The 21,273-nt window shown below is 42.0% G+C and overlaps 3 protein-coding genes across 7 annotated transcripts in view; 1 reads left to right on the top strand and 2 right to left on the bottom strand.

Annotated features, from left to right (window-relative positions):
* Nucleotides 1–517, bottom strand: part of LOC135386115 (E3 ubiquitin-protein ligase arkadia-B-like) — a 33,009-nt gene extending 32,492 nt beyond the window's left edge. For 3 of the 4 annotated variants that reach the window (XM_064615857.1, XM_064615856.1, XM_064615859.1), the window contains exon 1: nucleotides 129–267. The gene's annotated coding sequence lies outside the window, so the exon portion shown is untranslated. Of the gene's footprint in view, nucleotides 1–128; nucleotides 268–399 lie in introns of those variants that run through there. The other variant, XM_064615858.1, reaches the window with a different exon arrangement.
* A 30-nt stretch (nucleotides 518–547) lies between these two features.
* LOC135386117 (UDP-N-acetylglucosamine transferase subunit ALG13 homolog) lies at nucleotides 548–1,996 on the top strand. The gene is made up of 4 exons (XM_064615862.1): nucleotides 548–937; nucleotides 1,003–1,162; nucleotides 1,297–1,435; nucleotides 1,550–1,996. Exons 1-4 carry the CDS (start codon nucleotides 845–847, stop codon nucleotides 1,662–1,664), a joined length of 507 nt encoding a protein of 168 aa, XP_064471932.1. The 5' UTR covers nucleotides 548–844; the 3' UTR covers nucleotides 1,665–1,996.
* Nucleotides 1,997–2,865: 869 nt separating this feature from the next.
* LOC135386116 (histone acetyltransferase type B catalytic subunit-like) lies at nucleotides 2,866–21,216 on the bottom strand. Of its 2 annotated transcripts, none has more exons than XM_064615860.1 (11): nucleotides 21,182–21,216; nucleotides 20,493–20,564; nucleotides 20,342–20,417; nucleotides 20,057–20,180; nucleotides 19,807–19,948; nucleotides 19,509–19,665; nucleotides 15,692–15,796; nucleotides 15,528–15,634; nucleotides 15,301–15,452; nucleotides 13,016–13,132; nucleotides 2,866–4,010 (listed from the first exon to the last, which is right to left on the bottom strand). In XM_064615860.1, the coding sequence occupies exons 1-11, from the start codon at nucleotides 21,186–21,188 to the stop codon at nucleotides 3,834–3,836; spliced, it is 1,236 nt and encodes a 411-aa protein (XP_064471930.1). In that variant the 5' UTR covers nucleotides 21,189–21,216; the 3' UTR covers nucleotides 2,866–3,833. The 2 variants fall into 2 exon arrangements, with proteins under 2 accessions (XP_064471930.1, XP_064471931.1); XM_064615861.1 differs by having other exon boundaries at nucleotides 20,493–20,561.
* Between the last annotated feature and the right edge of the window lie 57 nt (nucleotides 21,217–21,273).

Raw genomic sequence — 21,273 nt, 5'->3', positions numbered from 1 at the left:
TAAAAGCAACAGATAACTGTTTTTCATATTCAACGTCTTACGTTCGATGCCAAGGAGTGTGTGCGATCACTTTTGTTGACACTGTGCTTATTTCCTTCGCGTTCGATTACGAACACAGCGACACGTACCAACTATTTGCCGCTTCCAACGTGATACGTTACTCCAGGTGTCAGTGGCGTCTTCTTTTAAAACTTATACGATTAACCATAGTACGACGAAGAAATTTTCTTTCAATACACCAATCGCCCTCCCTTCCGCCATATCACGACTCACAACAAAACAGTAATCTCGTCCTCGTTAACGCGTCAACCGTTCGCAAAATATCTGATGTTGAGGGTATACAGTAGAAACCGAAACACGAATAGGGTCTTTTTCCCCTCGAAATAACAGTGAAGTTACCTTGTGTAGCTTAATAGCAGTTTCACGAAGCCATATGTGTACGGGACCGACGCATATGTGGGACTGATACGGTAATGAATGCGAGCAATAAGCAATGTGAGCTCACATCCCGAAAACAGAACCGAACGAACCTACGAAATGGCGTCAGACTTCATAGGCGGCAGGACATCCGCGCTCATGTTTACTGGTTTATTGTTTTTATTTCCGCGCATGTTCCTTGTTAGCAGCACAGGCGCAGCTGGCACGAATTTACAGATGGGCATATGTTTTCTACTGCATTCTGAAGTGCTGTACATTTGAAAAACCAAGAAGAAAGGCAAAAGACGCGAAGCATTGTGGTAACTTACGACCCGCGTGCTGTGCAATAGATTCAGCACTTCGAGTCCACGTATACCGATTTCGACTTTGGGGTCAGAAAACATAATTGACAACCCAGCATTGTACGATGGCCAGCGACATGAAAACTGTGTTCGTGACCGTTGGCACAACTTCTTTTGATGACCTAGTCGCGACAGTAGTGTCATCGCATGTGCTTAACGTAAGCCGCCTTCAGGAACGAAAGTCGAATTCTCGCGTATTACATTTCTTTCCGGTACTTTCCAGGTGTTGCGAAGCCAGGGGTACACGAAAGTGCTGATCCAAGTCGGCAAAGGTAGAAGACCGAAACTGCAAACTTGCCTTGACCCATCAGTTGAATTCTACAGCTTCAAGGATTCCATAACGAGAGATATAAACGAGGCGTCTTTGGTAATCAGTCATGCAGGTGAGGGGCATCCCAAACTTTGCCTTGTAAGACAGAAGCACGTTAAAAATTCTGCATCCAGAAATTATGTCACTGTACAACTCCAATTCCCTGACATCCCATACAGGTGGCTAATTATTTGCCGTGTTTTGCAGGTGCTGGCAGCATTCTTCAGGCCCTAAGAGCAGGAAAAAGGTTGATAGCTGTTATTAATCAAGACTTGCTTGGGAACCACCAGAGCGAACTCGCAAGTCAGTTGCACAGCGATGGCTACCTTATGTACTGCACTTGCGAGTGAGTCACTTTGTATTATACAGGCTGTACTATAATGCGCTCAGTTATGTGAAGCACACACGTAGTTGCCTGTGAATCATCAGTATTTTATACTAACAGTTCGGCTTGTTCCAGGGATCTTCCAAAGACCCTGGAAGACATGGAATCAACTAGACATCGAGCTTTCCCCGAACCACACTTGAATCGTTTTCCGCAGCTTCTTGATGGCATAATGGGATGGACGTATTGAGCACGTACTAGCACAGTGAAAACTGCGGGATACTTCATACTTTTCTGGTATAATTTGAACTACTATAAGGCAGGGATACTGTTAGACATGCATTTATTCTTTTGTAAATAGTCATATTATCACCTTGTGTACATGAAACACTGAAGAACAACGTCAAGTGCCCGAAAGTGAGTGAATAAAAAAGAAAAAATGTCGGAAATTGAAGCATTTTTGCCTAGTCATGCCACTGGAATGGCGTCTTCACAGTTCAGAAACTTGGTCAAAGTTTAGTACTTGGTCAAATGTACGCTCCAGTCTGGTTGAGAATAAATCTACAAAGTGCTATAACATAATGCTGCATTTATTTGCACCAGCATCTATGAAGCTGACTCCCCTGCATTTGTGATTGATGTCCCAGTGATCCAGCGATATGCCAAGTCCCACGTGACTAGAGCCTGAAGTTTTCAGGAAATATTTTTTTACCAATTTGGGGATTGGGGGGGGTCAAAATCTGGGAAACCAACATGTGCTGTAAATTTATGTGAATTCGTGTGGGAAAAACTTCCAGTATGCTAAATTCGGGGAGAAATCAGGCCCCATTATTGAAACGAACTGTACTGGTTTGGTACATTGACGTAGTTGCGTTGGTTCCTACAGACGTTTCAGTGAGAGCAATTTGCCGGGTAAAAATTGGGTTTCACCCTCAAGTCCTAACCTTCAATTCAGGGTGCAAATTCGTGGAGAAAACAAACAACAAAAAAAACGGGTTAACAACTTCAGGCCCTACACATGATTTGTTTTACCACATTACCCTGTGGTATATTATTAGACCTTGAAGTTTTCGGGAAATATTTTTTTCTAAATTTGGGAGTAAAAATCGGGTAAATAAACATGTGCTTTAAATTCATGCAAATTCGGGTGGGAAAACTTCCAGTACGCTAAATTCGGGGAGAAATCTAGCTTGGTTACTCAAACTAACTGAACTGGTTCGGCACAAATGGTGATGTAACTGTGTTTGCTGCCAAACAAGTTAGTGTGAATACCTACAGACATTTCAGTGAGGGCAATTTGCTGGGTAAAAATTGGGTTTCACCCTAAAGAGGCAACCTTCCATTCGGGGAAGAATTGGGTTAAACCCTAAAACTTCAGGTTCTATGTATTATGGAATCAGGCTTGCAGCTGGAATAACACCTTCAATCCCCAAATATGACCAAGCAAGATGTGCACTTGCAACACACTTTTAATAACTCGCAAATACAACATAATTTACAGAATTCATCTCCACAATATGCAGACGTGGTAAACATCCCGCATACAACATAAGCAACCTCTTGCCGAAGGACACAGTTCACAATGAACCTGTTTTTGTTAAGGCTTGAACATGTTTAAAAGTGCTAACAGCATATAAAAGGCCTCGTTGCATAACAAAAGCATGTTAAAGATGGCCCTTGTCTTCCTTATCAAATACCACACACTCAGCAGGGTCATTCCACAAAGATACAAATGGCTGTGTGACAATCTCGGGCCTTTGTAGAAATCTTTGACATAAGCAATCAATGCTGAATGGAAGCAAATAAAATATGCCTCGCATGAATAAGTGATGTTAGCCTGTATTAACAGCAGCGTCTGATCGCATTAGGCGTTTACGTGAGATACATAAATGCCTAGTATGATCACATCTGCAATTTGTGGTTATGAAGTACTGGCACAACAGTAGTTGCCACTATGTAGGTGTGACTTGGAGGGCTTCCTGAACCAGCAGCAAAACGTCAAAGTAATTTAAATTTTCCAGAAATATTTGATCCACAGTTGTCTGACACGAGCCTTCACTAAAAAAAAAAAAAAAGAAAACGTCGTAATTTCCTATCATAGTACCTCTGGTGTGGAACAGCACTGCTGAACCACAATTTTAATATGTAATGCCAGATATAAGAACAACTTGTAAAAAGGACCATTTAAACTTTGTAACATTGTATTAGTAAGAACATGTCCAGAAACAGTTTTGTTATTTAGCATCTGAGAGAAAAATTAACAAGGCCCTCGTCTTTAACTCCGCGTAACATTTTTTGAGCATAATTGCTATGCTTTTTTTTTCTCTGTTTGGCATATCAACAGGCATGTCACGAAGACGAAGGTGTGTCTGCATTCCATTATACTCCAATGTGACATAATTCCAACAAAGTCGGGCGATCACCTGAGGTTTGAAGCGGCCAACCTCTCAAGTACCCTCCTGTATTCGAGCTCCACCTCGCGGTATTGTGTCTCTAATTGCTCAAACCGGTTTTCCGCATTCAGACACTGCTGGGTGGTACGGAACTCTTCTTCAGACATCACGTGACGCAGCTTCTCCATATCTGCCTTTTGTCTCTGTGCAGAATAAAGACCGATTACTGTGTGCCACCAGGCATTTGCGAAAATTCGGACCCTGGTCTTACAACTCCCATTGGATAGAAAGATCACGGCATGCATGTACAAGCCGAACAAGCATGCAAGTGTACAGCAAAGAAAATGGTTGCACGTAAGAACGACACATGAATAATGATGATGATGATGACGGAGGCTGTGGTAAAGAGTTAAAGTGCAAAAAATGGGAACTCCCCAATCCAGAACACCAATGAGTAAGGCCCCCTGGTTTTCTGCAGTGGCAAATTCAAAATTCTGCGGCAGCGGCTTGTAAATTCCACAATTTTCCGCGACAAGCAGTCAACGGCTGCTTGAAATGGGAAACACTTTATTTTCTTGCATAATGTGGAAACAAAAAATATTTTATAAAATTACAAATTCGAAGCACTGTTGTGGCTCAGCATTACATACATGATATCTTGTGTTCTCCTCTGACAAAGAATGCTGTCTGTCGCCTGCAATCATTTTATACTTGTTGAAAAGTCTTTCGGCATCTACAGAGTTTATAGGAACTTTATTGGAAGATTATAGGAAGGAGCTTACAATACATGCCCTCTGGAAGTTACGTCTTTCGGACACCCTTTTTGTTTCTGTGCTGTAGGCGTTATGTAAGAGTCTTAAAAAGGCAAGCTCCCAAACATCAAATCAAAATTCCCACACTGCCACCGCTAAACTGCACACGGGAGGGACGCCTTCCCTTCCTCAGGCGGAGTATGTGCAATAAACTTGGGCTAACTTTATCTTAAGCTAAACTACAATCTGTCTGTGCTGGCCCTGCAGCAATGTGCAGTTTCGTAAAGCAGGCTTCACCTCATACAGGGAAGCGTCAGGTGCAGCCCACCTTCAGGAGATGTCGTTCATGTTCTGGGAATATAAACAAAATACAGAAGCCGACACTGAAGATTTTTGTTTAAATTTAATTTGTACAAGCTTTCGCGTGGAGGTCCACGCTTCCTCAGGTACAAAGTGAAGTGGTGACACACATAAGTATATATAGTATAGACACTGCTGTACAAAGAAAGGGAAGAGGAAAGGAGATATGGTGCCACATGTCTGTGTACAATGAATAGCTGGGCAGACGGATAAGTGACCTCTAACCGTTTAAGAACAGTAAAAGGTGTTGTTATGAACAAAAAGGCTCGCCAACCCAGTTTCGCGGAAGGGGGGTCAGGAGTATGGGAAACGAGTGGCCCAGAATGGACAAAAGGGAAGGTTACGGATTATCTAACGGAGTACCAGACGATGACTGAAAATGGGGATTCAAGAATTGTGCACAAATAAATATAGATATATAGCTACTAAATTTACATAAGCGGATATAACGAGCCAGGACTAAGATTCAGACCATTTGGTGTGAGACACTTGAATTGCGAAATTAAGTAGGACTCTCTATTCTTACGTTTAATGTCGGTGCGGAACCCAGATTCTAGCAATATAATTTTCAAATCAGTTTCAAAATCGTGATTAGGTTGATTGAAGTGAATGGCGACAGGAGTTTGGCGGGCATTTAGGATATCAAATTTGTGGCCATAAAATCTTTTTCTCATTGTGTTGGAGGTTTCACCGATGTATTGTGAATTGCACTTGCTGCAGAATATCAAGTAACAAATATTGGGTGAATTACAGTGGAGTGAATGACGAATTTTCAAACAGAAGTCACCCAAAGTGCTACGGGCAATGGTGGACGGCGCGATAAATTTACAGGTCTGGCACCGTGTACTACCACAGGGATAACAACCCGGCGAGCGCTTCATCATGCATGATGACGTGAGGATGTCGCGCAAATTTTTCGATCTACGGAATGCTACTAATGGGGGAGTGGGAAAAATTTCCTTTAATTGCTCGTCAGCATGTAATATATTGAGGTGGCGTCTAAGAATGGAATTGGTATTGACAAGTGATTTATGATATGTGGTGGATAAAACTACATTACTTAAGTCCTCTTTACGTTTCGGGGTGAATAAGGACTCCCTGGATAGGCTAGATGATTTGGCAAACGAGTCATGGATGAGTTCAAATGGGTAATTTCTTTTTTCGAAATCAGATACCATTTGTTGAGCATGTTTTACAAAATCAGTCTGATCTGAGCAGATTCGTTTCAGGCGCAAGAACTGACCATATGGAATACTCCTTTTCTGGTGATTGGGATGATAGCTTTCATAGTGGAGATACTGGCGCTTGTCCGTTGGTTTCTTGTATAGTTCGGTGGTCAGCCTACCAGATTTACATGACACTGTCACATCAAGGAAGTTGATGGATGACCTTGAATAGTTACAGGTAAATTTAATTTTGCTATGCAGAGAATTGAAGTGATCAAAAAATGACTGCAGAGATGCCTCATCACCAGACCAGAGGACAAAAATGTCGTCGATGAACCTGAGATATATAAGTGGCTTAAGGGGGAAAGAATTGAGGGCTGAGTTTTCAAAACGACCCATGAATAAATTGGCATAATTAGGTGAAACCCGGGAGCCCATGGCAGCGCCATGAATTTGGACGAAGTGTTGATCGTTGAATACGAAGTTATTACAGCTAAGAACTAGTTCTAAAAGGGGGATGATAGCGGGCATGGGAAGAATATCGGAAGGGTGAGAATTAAGGAAGTGTTCAACAGCAGAGAGACCTTCGTCATTGGGAATGTTAGTGTATAGCGAAACGACATCCATTGTTGCCAACAAAATGTCACCATGGTTACTGAAATGGTCATGGACAGCGTTAATTTTGGAAAGGAAATCGTTTGTGTCTTTGACAAAGGATGGGAGAAGGGGTGGGATGTGTTTGATGCAGTGGTCAGCAACTAAGGATAATTTCTCTGTCGGTGTGTTTATTCCTGAAATAATGGGCCTCCCAGGGTTATTGGGTTTATGAACTTTGATCAAAAGATAAAAATTACCTGGTGTAACGTTCTTAGGACGCAAGAATTTGGAAATATGGGACGGGATAAGTTTACTAGTGACGAGTTCATCAATTTTCTTATTAATAAGAAGACAAAAGGAAGGGGTTGGATCCTGATCGATAGCTCTGTAGAATGAGCGGTCACTTAACTGCCTGTCTGCTTCCGCGATGTAGTCGGATGTATTGAGAACAACTATACCGCCACCCTTGTCCGCTGGTCTGATAATAATGTCATTACGGGCTTTAAGATTTCGTAGCGCTACTTTCTCACAATTAGACAAGTTATCAGTGTGTACAATAGATTTCGAATAATTTGTCTTGATATCCTTGTGAACGGCCTTGATGTAATTGTCAATAAGGGGGCTAGTTCTAGAGGAGTCCGGCGTCCAGCTGGAGGGGTTTCGGAAGGGCGCGGCATCTGAGCTAGGTTTATCGTGAAAGAAGGTTTTCAGGTGCATTCTCCTACCTAAGTTGTGCAGATCGTGCAGAATTTCAAATTCATCAATATTACGATCCGTAGGTACAAAACTGAGACCTTTTGAGAGAACACCAAGTTCAGCCTCGTCGAGGGTCACATCAGAAAGATTAAAGATGGTGTTATGGCCAGCCTTCGTGGAAGATGGTTCAGAATTTATCACGTCACAAATGCCATGCGCTAAAATGGGAGATAGGATAAGATCATCACGTTTCGATTTTTTGGTTTTGATTTCGTGAATTTTCTTCAGCTTATTGGCAGTGAATTCAGAGAGATTAAGAACTTCATGTTGAGAGAGTTGGTTAGCAAGCTGTTTGAGCTGGTTATCAATATCTTTCAAGACGTAAGAACTTTCCTGTCTGAGAATTTTAACTAGTTGGAGCGACGCATTATTGAGAGCGGTAGCCCACTTCGTAGAGCTCAAGGGGGAATGGAACTTAAAAGACGGCGTGATGGACAATGATAAACCTTTGGGAATTATACGTTGAGATATACAATCTGTATAAAAACTAAAATTAGACAGGAATCTAGCTTTCCTAGCCAAAAAGCTCGTAAACTTTTGGCTAGGAAAGCTAGATTCCTGTCTAATTTTAGTTTTTATACAGATTGTATATCTCAACGTATAATTCCCAAAGGTTTATCATTGTCCATCACGCCGTCTTTTAAGTTCCATTCCCCCTTGAGCTCTACGAAGTGGGCTACCGCTCTCAATAATGCGTCGCTCCAACTAGTTAAAATTCTCAGACAGGAAAGTTCTTACGTCTTGAAAGATATTGATAACCAGCTCAAACAGCTTGCTAACCAACTCTCTCAACATGAAGTTCTTAATCTCTCTGAATTCACTGCCAATAAGCTGAAGAAAATTCACGAAATCAAAACCAAAAAATCGAAACGTGATGATCTTATCCTATCTCCCATTTTAGCGCATGGCATTTGTGACGTGATAAATTCTGAACCATCTTCCACGAAGGCTGGCCATAACACCGTCTTTAATCTTTCTGATGTGACCCTCGACGAGGCTGAACTTGGTGTTCTCTCAAAAGGTCTCAGTTTTGTACCTACGGATCGTAATATTGATGAATTTGAAATTCTGCACGATCTGCACAACTTAGGTAGGAGAATGCACCTGAAAACCTTCTTTCACGATAAACCTAGCTCAGATGCCGCGCCCTTCCGAAACCCCTCCAGCTGGACGCCGGACTCCTCTAGAACTAGCCCCCTTATTGACAATTACATCAAGGCCGTTCACAAGGATATCAAGACAAATTATTCGAAATCTATTGTACACACTGATAACTTGTCTAATTGTGAGAAAGTAGCGCTACGAAATCTTAAAGCCCGTAATGACATTATTATCAGACCAGCGGACAAGGGTGGCGGTATAGTTGTTCTCAATACATCCGACTACATCGCGGAAGCAGACAGGCAGTTAAGTGACCGCTCATTCTACAGAGCTATCGATCAGGATCCAACCCCTTCCTTTTGTCTTCTTATTAATAAGAAAATTGATGAACTCGTCACTAGTAAACTTATCCCGTCCCATATTTCCAAATTCTTGCGTCCTAAGAACGTTACACCAGGTAATTTTTATCTTTTGATCAAAGTTCATAAACCCAATAACCCTGGGAGGCCCATTATTTCAGGAATAAACACACCGACAGAGAAATTATCCTTAGTTGCTGACCACTGCATCAAACACATCCCACCCCTTCTCCCATCCTTTGTCAAAGACACAAACGATTTCCTTTCCAAAATTAACGCTGTCCATGACCATTTCAGTAACCATGGTGACATTTTGTTGGCAACAATGGATGTCGTTTCGCTATACACTAACATTCCCAATGACGAAGGTCTCTCTGCTGTTGAACACTTCCTTAATTCTCACCCTTCCGATATTCTTCCCATGCCCGCTATCATCCCCCTTTTAGAACTAGTTCTTAGCTGTAATAACTTCGTATTCAACGATCAACACTTCGTCCAAATTCATGGCGCTGCCATGGGCTCCCGGGTTTCACCTAATTATGCCAATTTATTCATGGGTCGTTTTGAAAACTCAGCCCTCAATTCTTTCCCCCTTAAGCCACTTATATATCTCAGGTTCATCGACGACATTTTTGTCCTCTGGTCTGGTGATGAGGCATCTCTGCAGTCATTTTTTGATCACTTCAATTCTCTGCATAGCAAAATTAAATTTACCTGTAACTATTCAAGGTCATCCATCAACTTCCTTGATGTGACAGTGTCATGTAAATCTGGTAGGCTGACCACCGAACTATACAAGAAACCAACGGACAAGCGCCAGTATCTCCACTATGAAAGCTATCATCCCAATCACCAGAAAAGGAGTATTCCATATGGTCAGTTCTTGCGCCTGAAACGAATCTGCTCAGATCAGACTGATTTTGTAAAACATGCTCAACAAATGGTATCTGATTTCGAAAAAAGAAATTACCCATTTGAACTCATCCATGACTCGTTTGCCAAATCATCTAGCCTATCCAGGGAGTCCTTATTCACCCCGAAACGTAAAGAGGACTTAAGTAATGTAGTTTTATCCACCACATATCATAAATCACTTGTCAATACCAATTCCATTCTTAGACGCCACCTCAATATATTACATGCTGACGAGCAATTAAAGGAAATTTTTCCCACTCCCCCATTAGTAGCATTCCGTAGATCGAAAAATTTGCGCGACATCCTCACGTCATCATGCATGATGAAGCGCTCGCCGGGTTGTTATCCCTGTGGTAGTACACGGTGCCAGACCTGTAAATTTATCGCGCCGTCCACCATTGCCCGTAGCACTTTGGGTGACTTCTGTTTGAAAATTCGTCATTCACTCCACTGTAATTCACCCAATATTTGTTACTTGATATTCTGCAGCAAGTGCAATTCACAATACATCGGTGAAACCTCCAACACAATGAGAAAAAGATTTTATGGCCACAAATTTGATATCCTAAATGCCCGCCAAACTCCTGTCGCCATTCACTTCAATCAACCTAATCACGATTTTGAAACTGATTTGAAAATTATATTGCTAGAATCTGGGTTCCGCACCGACATTAAACGTAAGAATAGAGAGTCCTACTTAATTTCGCAATTCAAGTGTCTCACACCAAATGGTCTGAATCTTAGTCCTGGCTCGTTATATCCGCTTATGTAAATTTAGTAGCTATATATCTATATTTATTTGTGCACAATTCTTGAATCCCCATTTTCAGTCATCGTCTGGTACTCCGTTAGATAATCCGTAACCTTCCCTTTTGTCCATTCTGGGCCACTCGTTTCCCATACTCCTGACCCCCCTTCCGCGAAACTGGGTTGGCGAGCCTTTTTGTTCATAACAACACCTTTTACTGTTCTTAAACGGTTAGAGGTCACTTATCCGTCTGCCCAGCTATTCATTGTACACAGACATGTGGCACCATATCTCCTTTCCTCTTCCCTTTCTTTGTACAGCAGTGTCTATACTATATATACTTATGTGTGTCACCACTTCACTTTGTACCTGAGGAAGCGTGGACCTCCACGCGAAAGCTTGTACAAATTAAATTTAAACAAAAATCTTCAGTGTCGGCTTCTGTATTTTGTTTATGTGATCTACAGGACTTGACTCCCCTCTTCGTATACGCATCTGTTCTGGGAATAGTCGAATATCGGAAATCCGAATATTGGGTATTCGATTCGCCAATGAAATACTTCGAGTTTTTGATATTGGATTCAAATTCGAGAACTCGAATATCCGCACACCCCTAAAAATAAGGGACTCAGTGAAATTCCGCGCCAAACAAAAAATTCCGCAATATTTTCGCAGTGGAATCGCGGAACTATTCGCGAATCGAATAGTTCGAGCGTTTGATATTCGATTCGAATTTGAGAATTCGAATATTCGCACACCCCTACTTTTTTTACCACTAACCCTCGCGTGCATTAAATGCTGCAAAGATTACTGTCGCAACTCCTTTAAGAAAGTAGCCGAGCTGGCGCATGTAACTTATGCGTAAAGTAAGTTTTACTTCTCGCAAAATTTGGGGAGTTTGATCAAGCATTATCTCAGGCACTCTATTAGAGTTTCTTGTTTCTAAATAATGCATACAACAAAAGATGAGAAATAAATAATAAAATAAATAAATATGACAAATCAATCAGTCCAATATAAAAATTTGACTGTGCTTTGACATGGTGTACAGCTTGGGACAAAAGTTTACGGAACACCGGGGTGTCGCATTTCTCCATTCGAGCGACACCCTAGCAGTAAAGAGGAGTGGACACACATAGTGAGAGATGGATTGAATAACTAGTCACCCGTTTCTTATTCAATATCTTCCCGATAGTTAGCAAGGGGTCGCCCCGACTACGAAATGTGCAAAATATTTCCAGAAAATGCGTTTTTTTGTCATTTTTCGCGAGTTGATCCCGCGTACCTCGTTAACCGAACGGAAAACTGGTACTAATAACGTTTCAGTTAGGCACCGTCTTTAGTAAGGTGGCCAGATGGTAATTCAGAACATGCAAGAGCATTGAAAAAGAATTACATATTGCAAGCATGCAAAGTGGACAGCTATGAAGGATGCCACACAATTGCCAGTGGCGATCAGAGGAAAATGTTCACAACGTGAGATTAATTATTAGACCCTCGTGTTTTCAGGTTTTGCATTTTGGGGGAATCTGTTAAAGTGTGCGCGCGCGTGTGTGTCAAAAATAGGGTTTTATTTCGGGAGCTGCTAAACGGGTAAAATCAGGGCAATGTCGGTAGAAAAAGCAGCAGATAGAGAAAGCCTGCTCACTCGTCGACATGACGTAACAACTAAGAGTCAGCCAATCGGGATTGTGTTTTCAACGGCTGTAGCCAATCACGAACGTGCTTTCAGCGGTCGTAGCCGTGGAGACGAACCACCGTCGTCTGCAAGTAGTGATTGAACGTCCCCGCATACTAAATGGGAAAACGTTAGCGCAAAACGGTCCCATATCTTTCTCTCAAGATTGATTTATTGATTTTCCGGAAAGCTTGTTGCATTTTGTCTACAGATGCAATTTTAGAGGTTCTAAGTTAGGTGCAATCACTTGCGAGTTCTTGAATTCGCAGAACGGCGAATCGCAGTAGCAGATGAATTCTGACTTTATATGTCCACGTAGCGAAGGAGGGAGAGGAGGCAATAAGCAGGCCTTCTGTATCCAAGTGGCCATGGTTTACCATACTCTGGTGCCAGTATTAGTGGGTCAATTTGCACTTTGGCATGTTTTTTTTTTTTTTTTGGGGGGGGGGGGGTACCTGAAGTGATCAATTGAATTGAACTGAATTTCATGAAATCCCTATGAATTTTGCATAGACCCTCGTTTTTTTATGTTTTTGAAAAATCTTCGTTAAATATCTGGTTTTATTTCGGAAGCCGAGAAATGGGGTAAAAATCGGGCTACATGCCAGGTGGAAAAGCAGATTTTCGGGTGGAAAATAATCTTTAAAAAGCTTGCATAATAACCTGCAACTTTTGTCGTTTCACAGCCATGGGTGGAGGAAAGGCCATCGTAAAATGCGGACTTTAAAGACTCGGCATTACAAAACCAGGGTTATACCATGCTGCGAGGTTCTTACCTGATACGGGGCATTCAACCTGTTCTTGACTTCCAGCCTGTACATTTTATACTGACCGGGGTTGCTTCTGTTTGTCACATGAAGGCGGAGCATTTCGTAGACTTTTCGTGCTTGACGCTGAGCAATTGAGATGTGTATTACTAACACTGAACAGATACATATCATACAGAAAATAACAAGCACTGACAGGAGTGTGAATAAAGTTTGTATATGTTTGTTCACATCATATGCTTGCAGATTCTACACTATATTTCATTATTCCTTTAATTTGGAAAAACAAATAAAAATGTGTCGCTTGGGTAAATGTGGAAAATTTCAACTTGACTAAGAATCTGCATACCATTGTAGCTGAATAGGGGAGAACGTGTACACTGCATCTCGATTGTGCATAGAGCCTGAAGTTTTTGGGAAATATTTTTTTTCTAAATTCGGGGGTAAAAATCGGGTAAATAAACATCTAAATTCATGCAAATGTGAGGAAAACTTCGTGAGGAAAAACTTCCATTATGCTAAATCCGGGGAGAAATCGGGCTCAACTAGTGAAACTAACTGTAATAGTTTGGTACAAACGGTGATGTAAACTGAATTTGCTGTCAAACAAGTTAGTGTTTGTTCCTAAAGACGTCTCAGCGAGGGCAATTTGCCGAGTAAAAATCGGGTTTCGCCTTAAGGAGGCAACCTTCAACTCGGGGTGCAAATTTCCCATACTCCTGACCCACCTTCCGCGAAACTGGGTTGGCGAGCCTTTTTGTTCACAATAACACCTTTTACTGTTCTTAAACTGTTAGAGGTCACTTATCCGTCTGCCCAGCAATTCATTGTACACAGACATGTGGCACCATATCTCCTTTCCCCTTCCCTTTCTTTGTACAGCAGTGTGTTTAGTCGTGTATATGTCTGTACTATATATACACTTATGAGTGTCACCACTTCACTTTGTACCTGAGGAAGCGTGGACCTCCACGCGAAAGCTTGTACAAATTAAACTTAAACAAAAATCTTCAGTGTCGGTTTCTGTATTTTGTTTATGTGATCTACAGGACTTGACTCCCCCTCTTGGTATACGCTTCTGGTGCAAATTCGGGGAAGAATCGGGTTAAACCTTAAAACTTCAGGCTCTAATTGTGCAGAATGTAGTCAGACTGATTTTTCGGACTCCATATAGTCAGACTTGATTCTTCAGATAAAACTATTGGCACCGTCGAATGCCTCATAAAGTTGATGTACTTCCCCTTCCAATGATTTTTTAAATTCCGTGTTGGCTACGCGAAGCAACTGCACCTACGAGAGGCGTACAGAAGTGCACAGGTGGAGAGAGGACAGCAGGAAGGAGTGGGAGACGGACATGGGGGGACCCCTTGCAATATTCAAGAACAGCTCAATTTTTAACACACAGTTCGCTCATGCGCTAGCACTAGTGGGCTGAGGACAGTTCCCACCTTAGATATGATACTGTGAGCTTGTGGTACAAGTGAATCAGTCTCTCCCTTGAGAATAATCATATAATCACCAACAAAGCAGAAGGTTTTTACCACTCCTACAGCCTGCAGCACACTGGACAAGGACCTATCCATCTTAGTCAACAGTAGGTCACTGAGAATGGGAGCAATACAAGGCCCAATATATATACACTCCTTCCTTATGAAGATCCGACCACCCATCCCACTGAATAGGAAATGAGTTGCGCCTGTCCTCATCTGTTCTCTCGTCACCTGTGCTTTCCCACTTTGCTACCCAGTCTATGATGATCTTCTGCAAACTAGCCTAAACTTCCACCCATCTGATGAGTTGTGATGTAAAAACGACGATAAAACCAGAGACACGGAACAGAAAAAAAGACACCACGACACGTTCTCAAGAGTTGTGATGTGTTATCCCATGCTCATGCAGCAGAACAGACACACACAGAGTTTTCAAGTATACTGTAGGGAAAAAAAAAAGACTTGGGAAAAGTTTATTTGTTCCACTGACAAAAAATTCAGACTTGTCAGACAATTCAGATTTATTCTACGGTGCCTATAGATAGCCTATGGATTTATTCCATAGAAGTTAAAAAAAGCTGTCCTTGACTGCATCGTGAGTTTCATGTCTGCGACACCGCATAGAGGGATTTGTACGGTTAACATTGTGTCTCTGCCACAACACAACTACTTTATTCTCCCAGCCCTGTCATCCGGACTTGCTTTTTCTGCCCCCCCCCCCTCTTCATGCAAATGTTTTATCACCACTGTTCTGCACCACAATCAACAAATAGCACATATGTCACGAGTAATTGCTGTCGTTACCTTGTTAAGCTTCAGCTTTTCCTGTGCTTCTTTCCTCATTTCTTCTGAAAAACCTTTATGCAGCTTTTTTGGACTGTACGACGCAAGCTTTAAGCAGTTTCTTGCATCTACAAAGTCCCTCAGCCGAGTGAATGCCTCGGAGGGATCCTCCACTGTAAGCGTGAATAGACAATAATTAAAAGCCTATGCACACCTAGTGATTAGTAATAAACAAGAACTTATCATACCGGTGACATCCACCACACTAGGCTCTTTGAGGTAATAATTGTATATTGTCTGCAAAAGCTCTGCCCCCAGTCCATGCTTTTGAAATGGTGGAAGGATTAGCATTTGGCTGAAACAGACGAACTCTCCATAAGAGCAATTAGCAGCGGAGGTCGGACAAGATTACCTTATTCTGGGTCTCATGTTTGCAGGGTAGGCGTAGTACCGGTACACAGTGGCGTATCCAGCAAATAGGTAGTACGTTGCGCCTCCTATAATCTTCTTCTCGTGTCTGTCAAAGAAAGCGGTAGAACGGGGACATGTAACAAGAAATATCACAAGAAATCATGTTTATAGATTTTCGAATAAGCTAGGCTGACAAAGTAGAGAGTTGGGCTAGGTGGTTAGACATGGCAAAAAACGGTGAGCGAGACACACAATGACGACACCGGAAGAAGCCTGCCGGGTGTCACGGAGCAGTAGACGACGCAATTAAACATAGAGGGACATTGCAATGAAGAACTTGACAGGTATGAAGAAATCAAAATGAATGATTCCACAGAAGGTAAATAGACTGAACCCGAACTCCCCCCGCACCATGTGACGTATGCACAGACAGGGGAACCAGGATATACAGTCAACCCTCGATTTATGAACACCCTCGGTTCCCCGAAAAATCGTTCATAAATCGAGGGATTCATAAATCGAAAATTCAGTTAACTGAGTACTATCGAGCAAATGCAACAGTATTTCTGAGTTGGGATTGTGTTTATAATGCCATATATTGTGTAATGTTGCTTTTGACCTTGCCTTCTGCTGTATCAATCTCACAAAGAACAGACATTAGCGCATTCACACTCTCTTTATTATGCAATACTAAATTGTTTAATTTTGCTTTGGACCATGCCTTCCGCTGTGTCAATCTTGGAAATAAGAGATGTCACCACATTCGCACTGGACTGGTCTCGAATTTCCTCCGGGATTTTTAACCTCCGTTTATTAATCTCCGGGTGACAGCAACCACCTTATTCATCAACTGAGGTCAGGAACACTTGGTCGCACCTTGTGCGACCCCGGAAAACCCGTTTGTTGTTCGGATTTCGAGGGGTTAAGAACCGAGGGTGCAATACCTGGAAAACGTTATGTCCGTTCAGGTGTCATTCATGAGACCACAGAATTATCCCTTTGAAGGTTTCTGTTGACCTCGGAACGATCCATTCATAAATTGAGGGCAAAAACACTGGGCAACTCCTAGTTGGTTCCCAGAAATTCCGTTCATTATTCGAATATCGAGGTTCATAAAACGAGGAAAGAATTAATGAAAAAAGTTTGGTTCCCCGGGCTCGTGTTCATAAAACGAGGGAATTCATAAATCGAAGGTTCATAAATCGAAGGTTCATAAATCGAGGGTTGACTGTAACACAAAATATAGAAGAGAAGGAGGAATGCATGTTATCTCCGACGGAGCGACTGCAGCAGGACTGGCATGGGAGGAAAACCCCATTGAGCCCGACGTCCATTCAAGCTGTGAAGATAGCCGCCGTGTTGAAACCACGACCGACTAGATTATGACGACCACGTCATAATTAGAGCCTGAAGTTTTTGGGAAATATTTTTTTCTAAATTCGGGGGGTAAAAATCGGGTAAATAAATATGTGCACCAAATTCGTGCAAATTCGGGTGAAAAAAACTTCCAGTATGCTAAATTCGAGGAGAAATCGGGCTCAGTTACTCAACCTAAGTGTAGTGGTTTGGTACAAACAGTGATGGAACTGCATTAGCTGCCAAATAAGTAAGTTTGTGCACTCCTACAGAGATCCCAGTGAGGGCAATTTGCCGGGTAAAAATCGGGTTTCACCCTAAAGCGGCAACCTTCAATTCGGGGTGCAAATTCGGGGAAAAATCGGGTTTAACCCTAAAACTTCAGGCTCTAGTCATAATTCGCAAACCCCATGAGGAGCCCGTCCGCACGATCCGCTGGGGGCGCTACTCATCGGCCCGCGAGATCTGCATCATGATTGGACAATGGAAATTTGATGGAGTTTTTGTGTTGTTTTTTTTATGTAAGGCTTATGCAGAAGGATAATATGCAGGGATGAAGGGTGCGAAAGACACCCTAGTTGATGGCTAAAACTGCCTCATATGCTGCAAATGTTATTCAAAATTCCATCAACACGCGAATGTGATACACAATGCTCGTAATCCTTTTGGCCATGTGCTCTGTGTTTGAGTCGGGCTCCAGCTGCGAGTTGTGTTTCTAATTTCGCAGCACAAAACCTATTTTCGTTTCCTTGCGACCTTGATTTGCCTACTGTAGGCCTGTGGTGGTCTGGGCATGACAAATAGCAGGTACTGTACTAATACGAGGTGTACACATTATTTTACTAACATTTGCTCATCTCTTCTGCTTGCCTAACGTGAAAAAATGTAACGTGAAAAAAGAAAAGAAAAAAACAAAGAAATCGTATATAAAAACCTATTTGTCAGGACATTATGGTGTCAACACTTATTTATCTCGTGGGAGATTTCGCCATTACTTCTGAGCACATTTATCAAATTTAATTCGCACAAATTTAATTTTCCCAATTAATCTAAGAAATTTGCCGAGTCAACCTCACGTTTTCTTTTTAGAGAAACAGAAAGCCCGTGCCGGATTTACCCCACCGCATTGTAAAATATATTCCCTACTGCTTCGGTAATAGCTGGGACAAAAGAAAAGAAGCAAAAAAACGTCATTTCGAAGCGCAAAAATTTTCAGCGGAGCTCAGTTCTCCATCAAATTAATGCAAGACATGGGGGAAGAAAGTTGGTCACCAGCCCCTTCCTATTTCCTTCTCACTCTTCTTTCAGATACCCTTGAGCAAGGCGACAAAAGAAAGGGACACAGACAACCAGGAGGCAACTTTCAACAGTTTACTGACAATGAAACGGAACAAACACACATTCTAACCTGCACTCCCCCATATGACATTCTGTCACAGATAACACTTGATGCCAAACACGGATTTCACCTGAACCAACAACCTTTCTTTATCACTTCTTCTTGCTTCTTAGTAAGCAGGGCGGTGGGGGCACTAACACAATCTCTACCTTGTTCCACAATGAGTTGTCTTTACACAATCTGCCTGATATACACATCCTTTGACTTAAACTTTATGTCAGTCTTTCTTTTGTTGCCTTGCTCAAGGATATGTACCAACCCACCCCATACACTATGTGTCTTTCAGATAACTTTGCCCTGCAACCATACTGCTGTTATCAGCAGAAGCTTAGATAAGGGATAGTAAGTGGACAGATACAGGGCCTCCTGGCATGGCTTCTTTGGGAGATCTGAGCGCTGCTGGCAATTTGCTCCTAGGACTGATGCTTTTCTCTTTTTTTTTTGGTGCTTATTACGACTGTGTTAGTGAATGTACTTCCCAATAGGATGGGGTAAATCTGGCATGCGCCTTCTGTTTCCGTAAAAAAAAAAAACGTGACGTTGCAAAGTTTGGAGCTCAGTTGGGAAAATTCAATTTCCCCTGAGACAAACAGCATTTTTTTGTTGAAGCACACCGTATAACTCATTATGTATCATGTATATCTTAAATAAATAAATGCTCGATATCAAAGTGCTGTCGACTTAACGTGTTTGTGAGAATGTTGGCACAACTTTTCCTGCAGTGCGCAGAACCTTTACTTCTGTACTCCGGAGCTGAACCGGAAACCAAACCAAGACCTCTCAACCTGATCCGAACCCGTAAATTTTTCCGTTCAACACGCAAGCGGCAGGTTACGTACATTGTCACGTTGTACTTCTTAAAACTAGAAATTAATTTACTAGAAATTAATTAATTAATTCTTAGAAATTTTTTATGATACTGAGTGTCACATACAGAAACAGTATGTTGGGAGAGCACGAAGCGAGAAACATAGATAGCAATGGAATCGATTAGGTGGGATTCCGAAGACACGACATTTTGTCAGTAGCGGGATCTTAATCGCATGCTTAGGACAATACTTACAATACAAAATACTCCCATCTTTCATCATCCGAGTCAATGTACGATGCAGCGTCGATATACCACAGGATGAAAGTCTGCATTCTGGCATGGTAGTCGACGAAACCAGGTACTTTTGTATCTACCTTGTAGATCTCAAAGGTACGACAGCCCGGGTTGCCTTAAAAAGGATCCATGTCACTTAGTGTTCGTATGGGGATAATGTGCACATTACATGTTAGCATGATACATAGCATGCCACGTAATATAAAAACAAGCCATTCACCGAGACTGCAGTTTCAACCACATGCACGGTAAGTACCTTTCTTGAAAGTGAAGGAATGCTGGAGAACACCGAAAGGCTTGAACTGAGATTCTTTCGAAAGGATCGATGAAAAATGATCCAGGTTGCTATAAAAACCTGGGGGCAGCTTCTCTGTGACCATTCCTACCACATCATCTGGCTGTAATCGAAGTTAAATAAATCATGAAATATATTTGAATGCAACAAAGCATGGAATCATCTGCATATCGAATAGACGCAAGCACTGCAAAGAACATTCTTGTCATACCTTAACACCGTCACTCTTTTTGACACTGATCTTCTCCGCATACTTCACTGAGACATAAATGTTGAGGCTGCATGCAGTGTAGTAAATTTTCACCCTGAGGTTTCGGTAACCAAAGATATTCTCCCTGTGAAAGGCAAGTCATGTGAGAACGCTGCACAAGTTGCATGGTTGTATTTTTTTATACCGGTTTACGACCCGCGAAAAATTAAGCCTGTTGGGGCTCTATGCTAGCACTTAAATACAATGAATTGTAACGTGCTGTAAATTCTCTGCACATGGTCATACCCTTCTCCAAATATCTGGTGTGACATCTCGGGGGCGAAGCCAAGACTGTCATTGTCCAGGTCTTCGGCGGTTCGGACTAAATAAGCGAATGGACAAGAAAACACTATGCAGTCCACCTCTGAACTAAGAAATAAAAAGCAAGGTGCAATACCTAGCTTGAATTCGACAACGTCGTTCCCAGAAGCAATGTATGCATCCAGAGCTCCTTTGGACAAGGAGACTACTGAAAAGGGATATAGTTTAGTGCGACCGATTTTGAGCTTTATATTGCGTCGGTGGTTGTTACATTGTTGTGTGTGTGTGTGTGTGTTAAGAACCAAATACAACAGCGCGACCAATGTGGGAGGAACCTGAGAAATGGTGTCATGCACGAACTACTTAATGCAGTTAACAAAAGCACAGGGTTCGCTAAGCAATGAATACTAGTTGAATACAGGAGAAAGAATAAAGTGTGACAAACAAGAACCGGGCGCAGAAACAGAAGCTTGTGAAGCACAGTTGCGAGCATTTTTTTGTGGCTGGATATTCCGACACGTGGCGTTCGGTGATCGTGCAAATGTAAGGTGTGCATGTAGATATAACTATATTACACCATTTCTGCGCGCGTATAGTGTCCTGAAACTATTCAAGTCCAGGAAAGCAACGCAATAAACATTGGTGCTAAACGGATAGCCAACGTCTTCACAGGGTTCACTTGAACAAACGTTTAAAGTGACATGCACTTAATTGCAACTCAAAATGTGTACTTCAAAATGTCTGCATTGAAAGACGCACGACGGGCAGTAACACAGACAGTTTCGTTATACATTTATGCGTTTAAAAGCGAATATCGGAGCTCACCCGCCATGTTCTCAACAGTTTCCCGCCGTGTTCTGTTCGGGAAGTGACGTCGAGTAAAACAGATAAAACCTAGCGAATCATGTGCCACACAG

The sequence above is a fragment of the Ornithodoros turicata genome, chromosome 2, assembly GCF_037126465.1.
Source record: "Ornithodoros turicata isolate Travis chromosome 2, ASM3712646v1, whole genome shotgun sequence".
In the NCBI taxonomy this organism is placed as follows: Eukaryota; Metazoa; Arthropoda; class Arachnida; order Ixodida; family Argasidae; genus Ornithodoros; species Ornithodoros turicata.
This window is presented reverse-complemented; position numbering and strand designations above follow the sequence as displayed.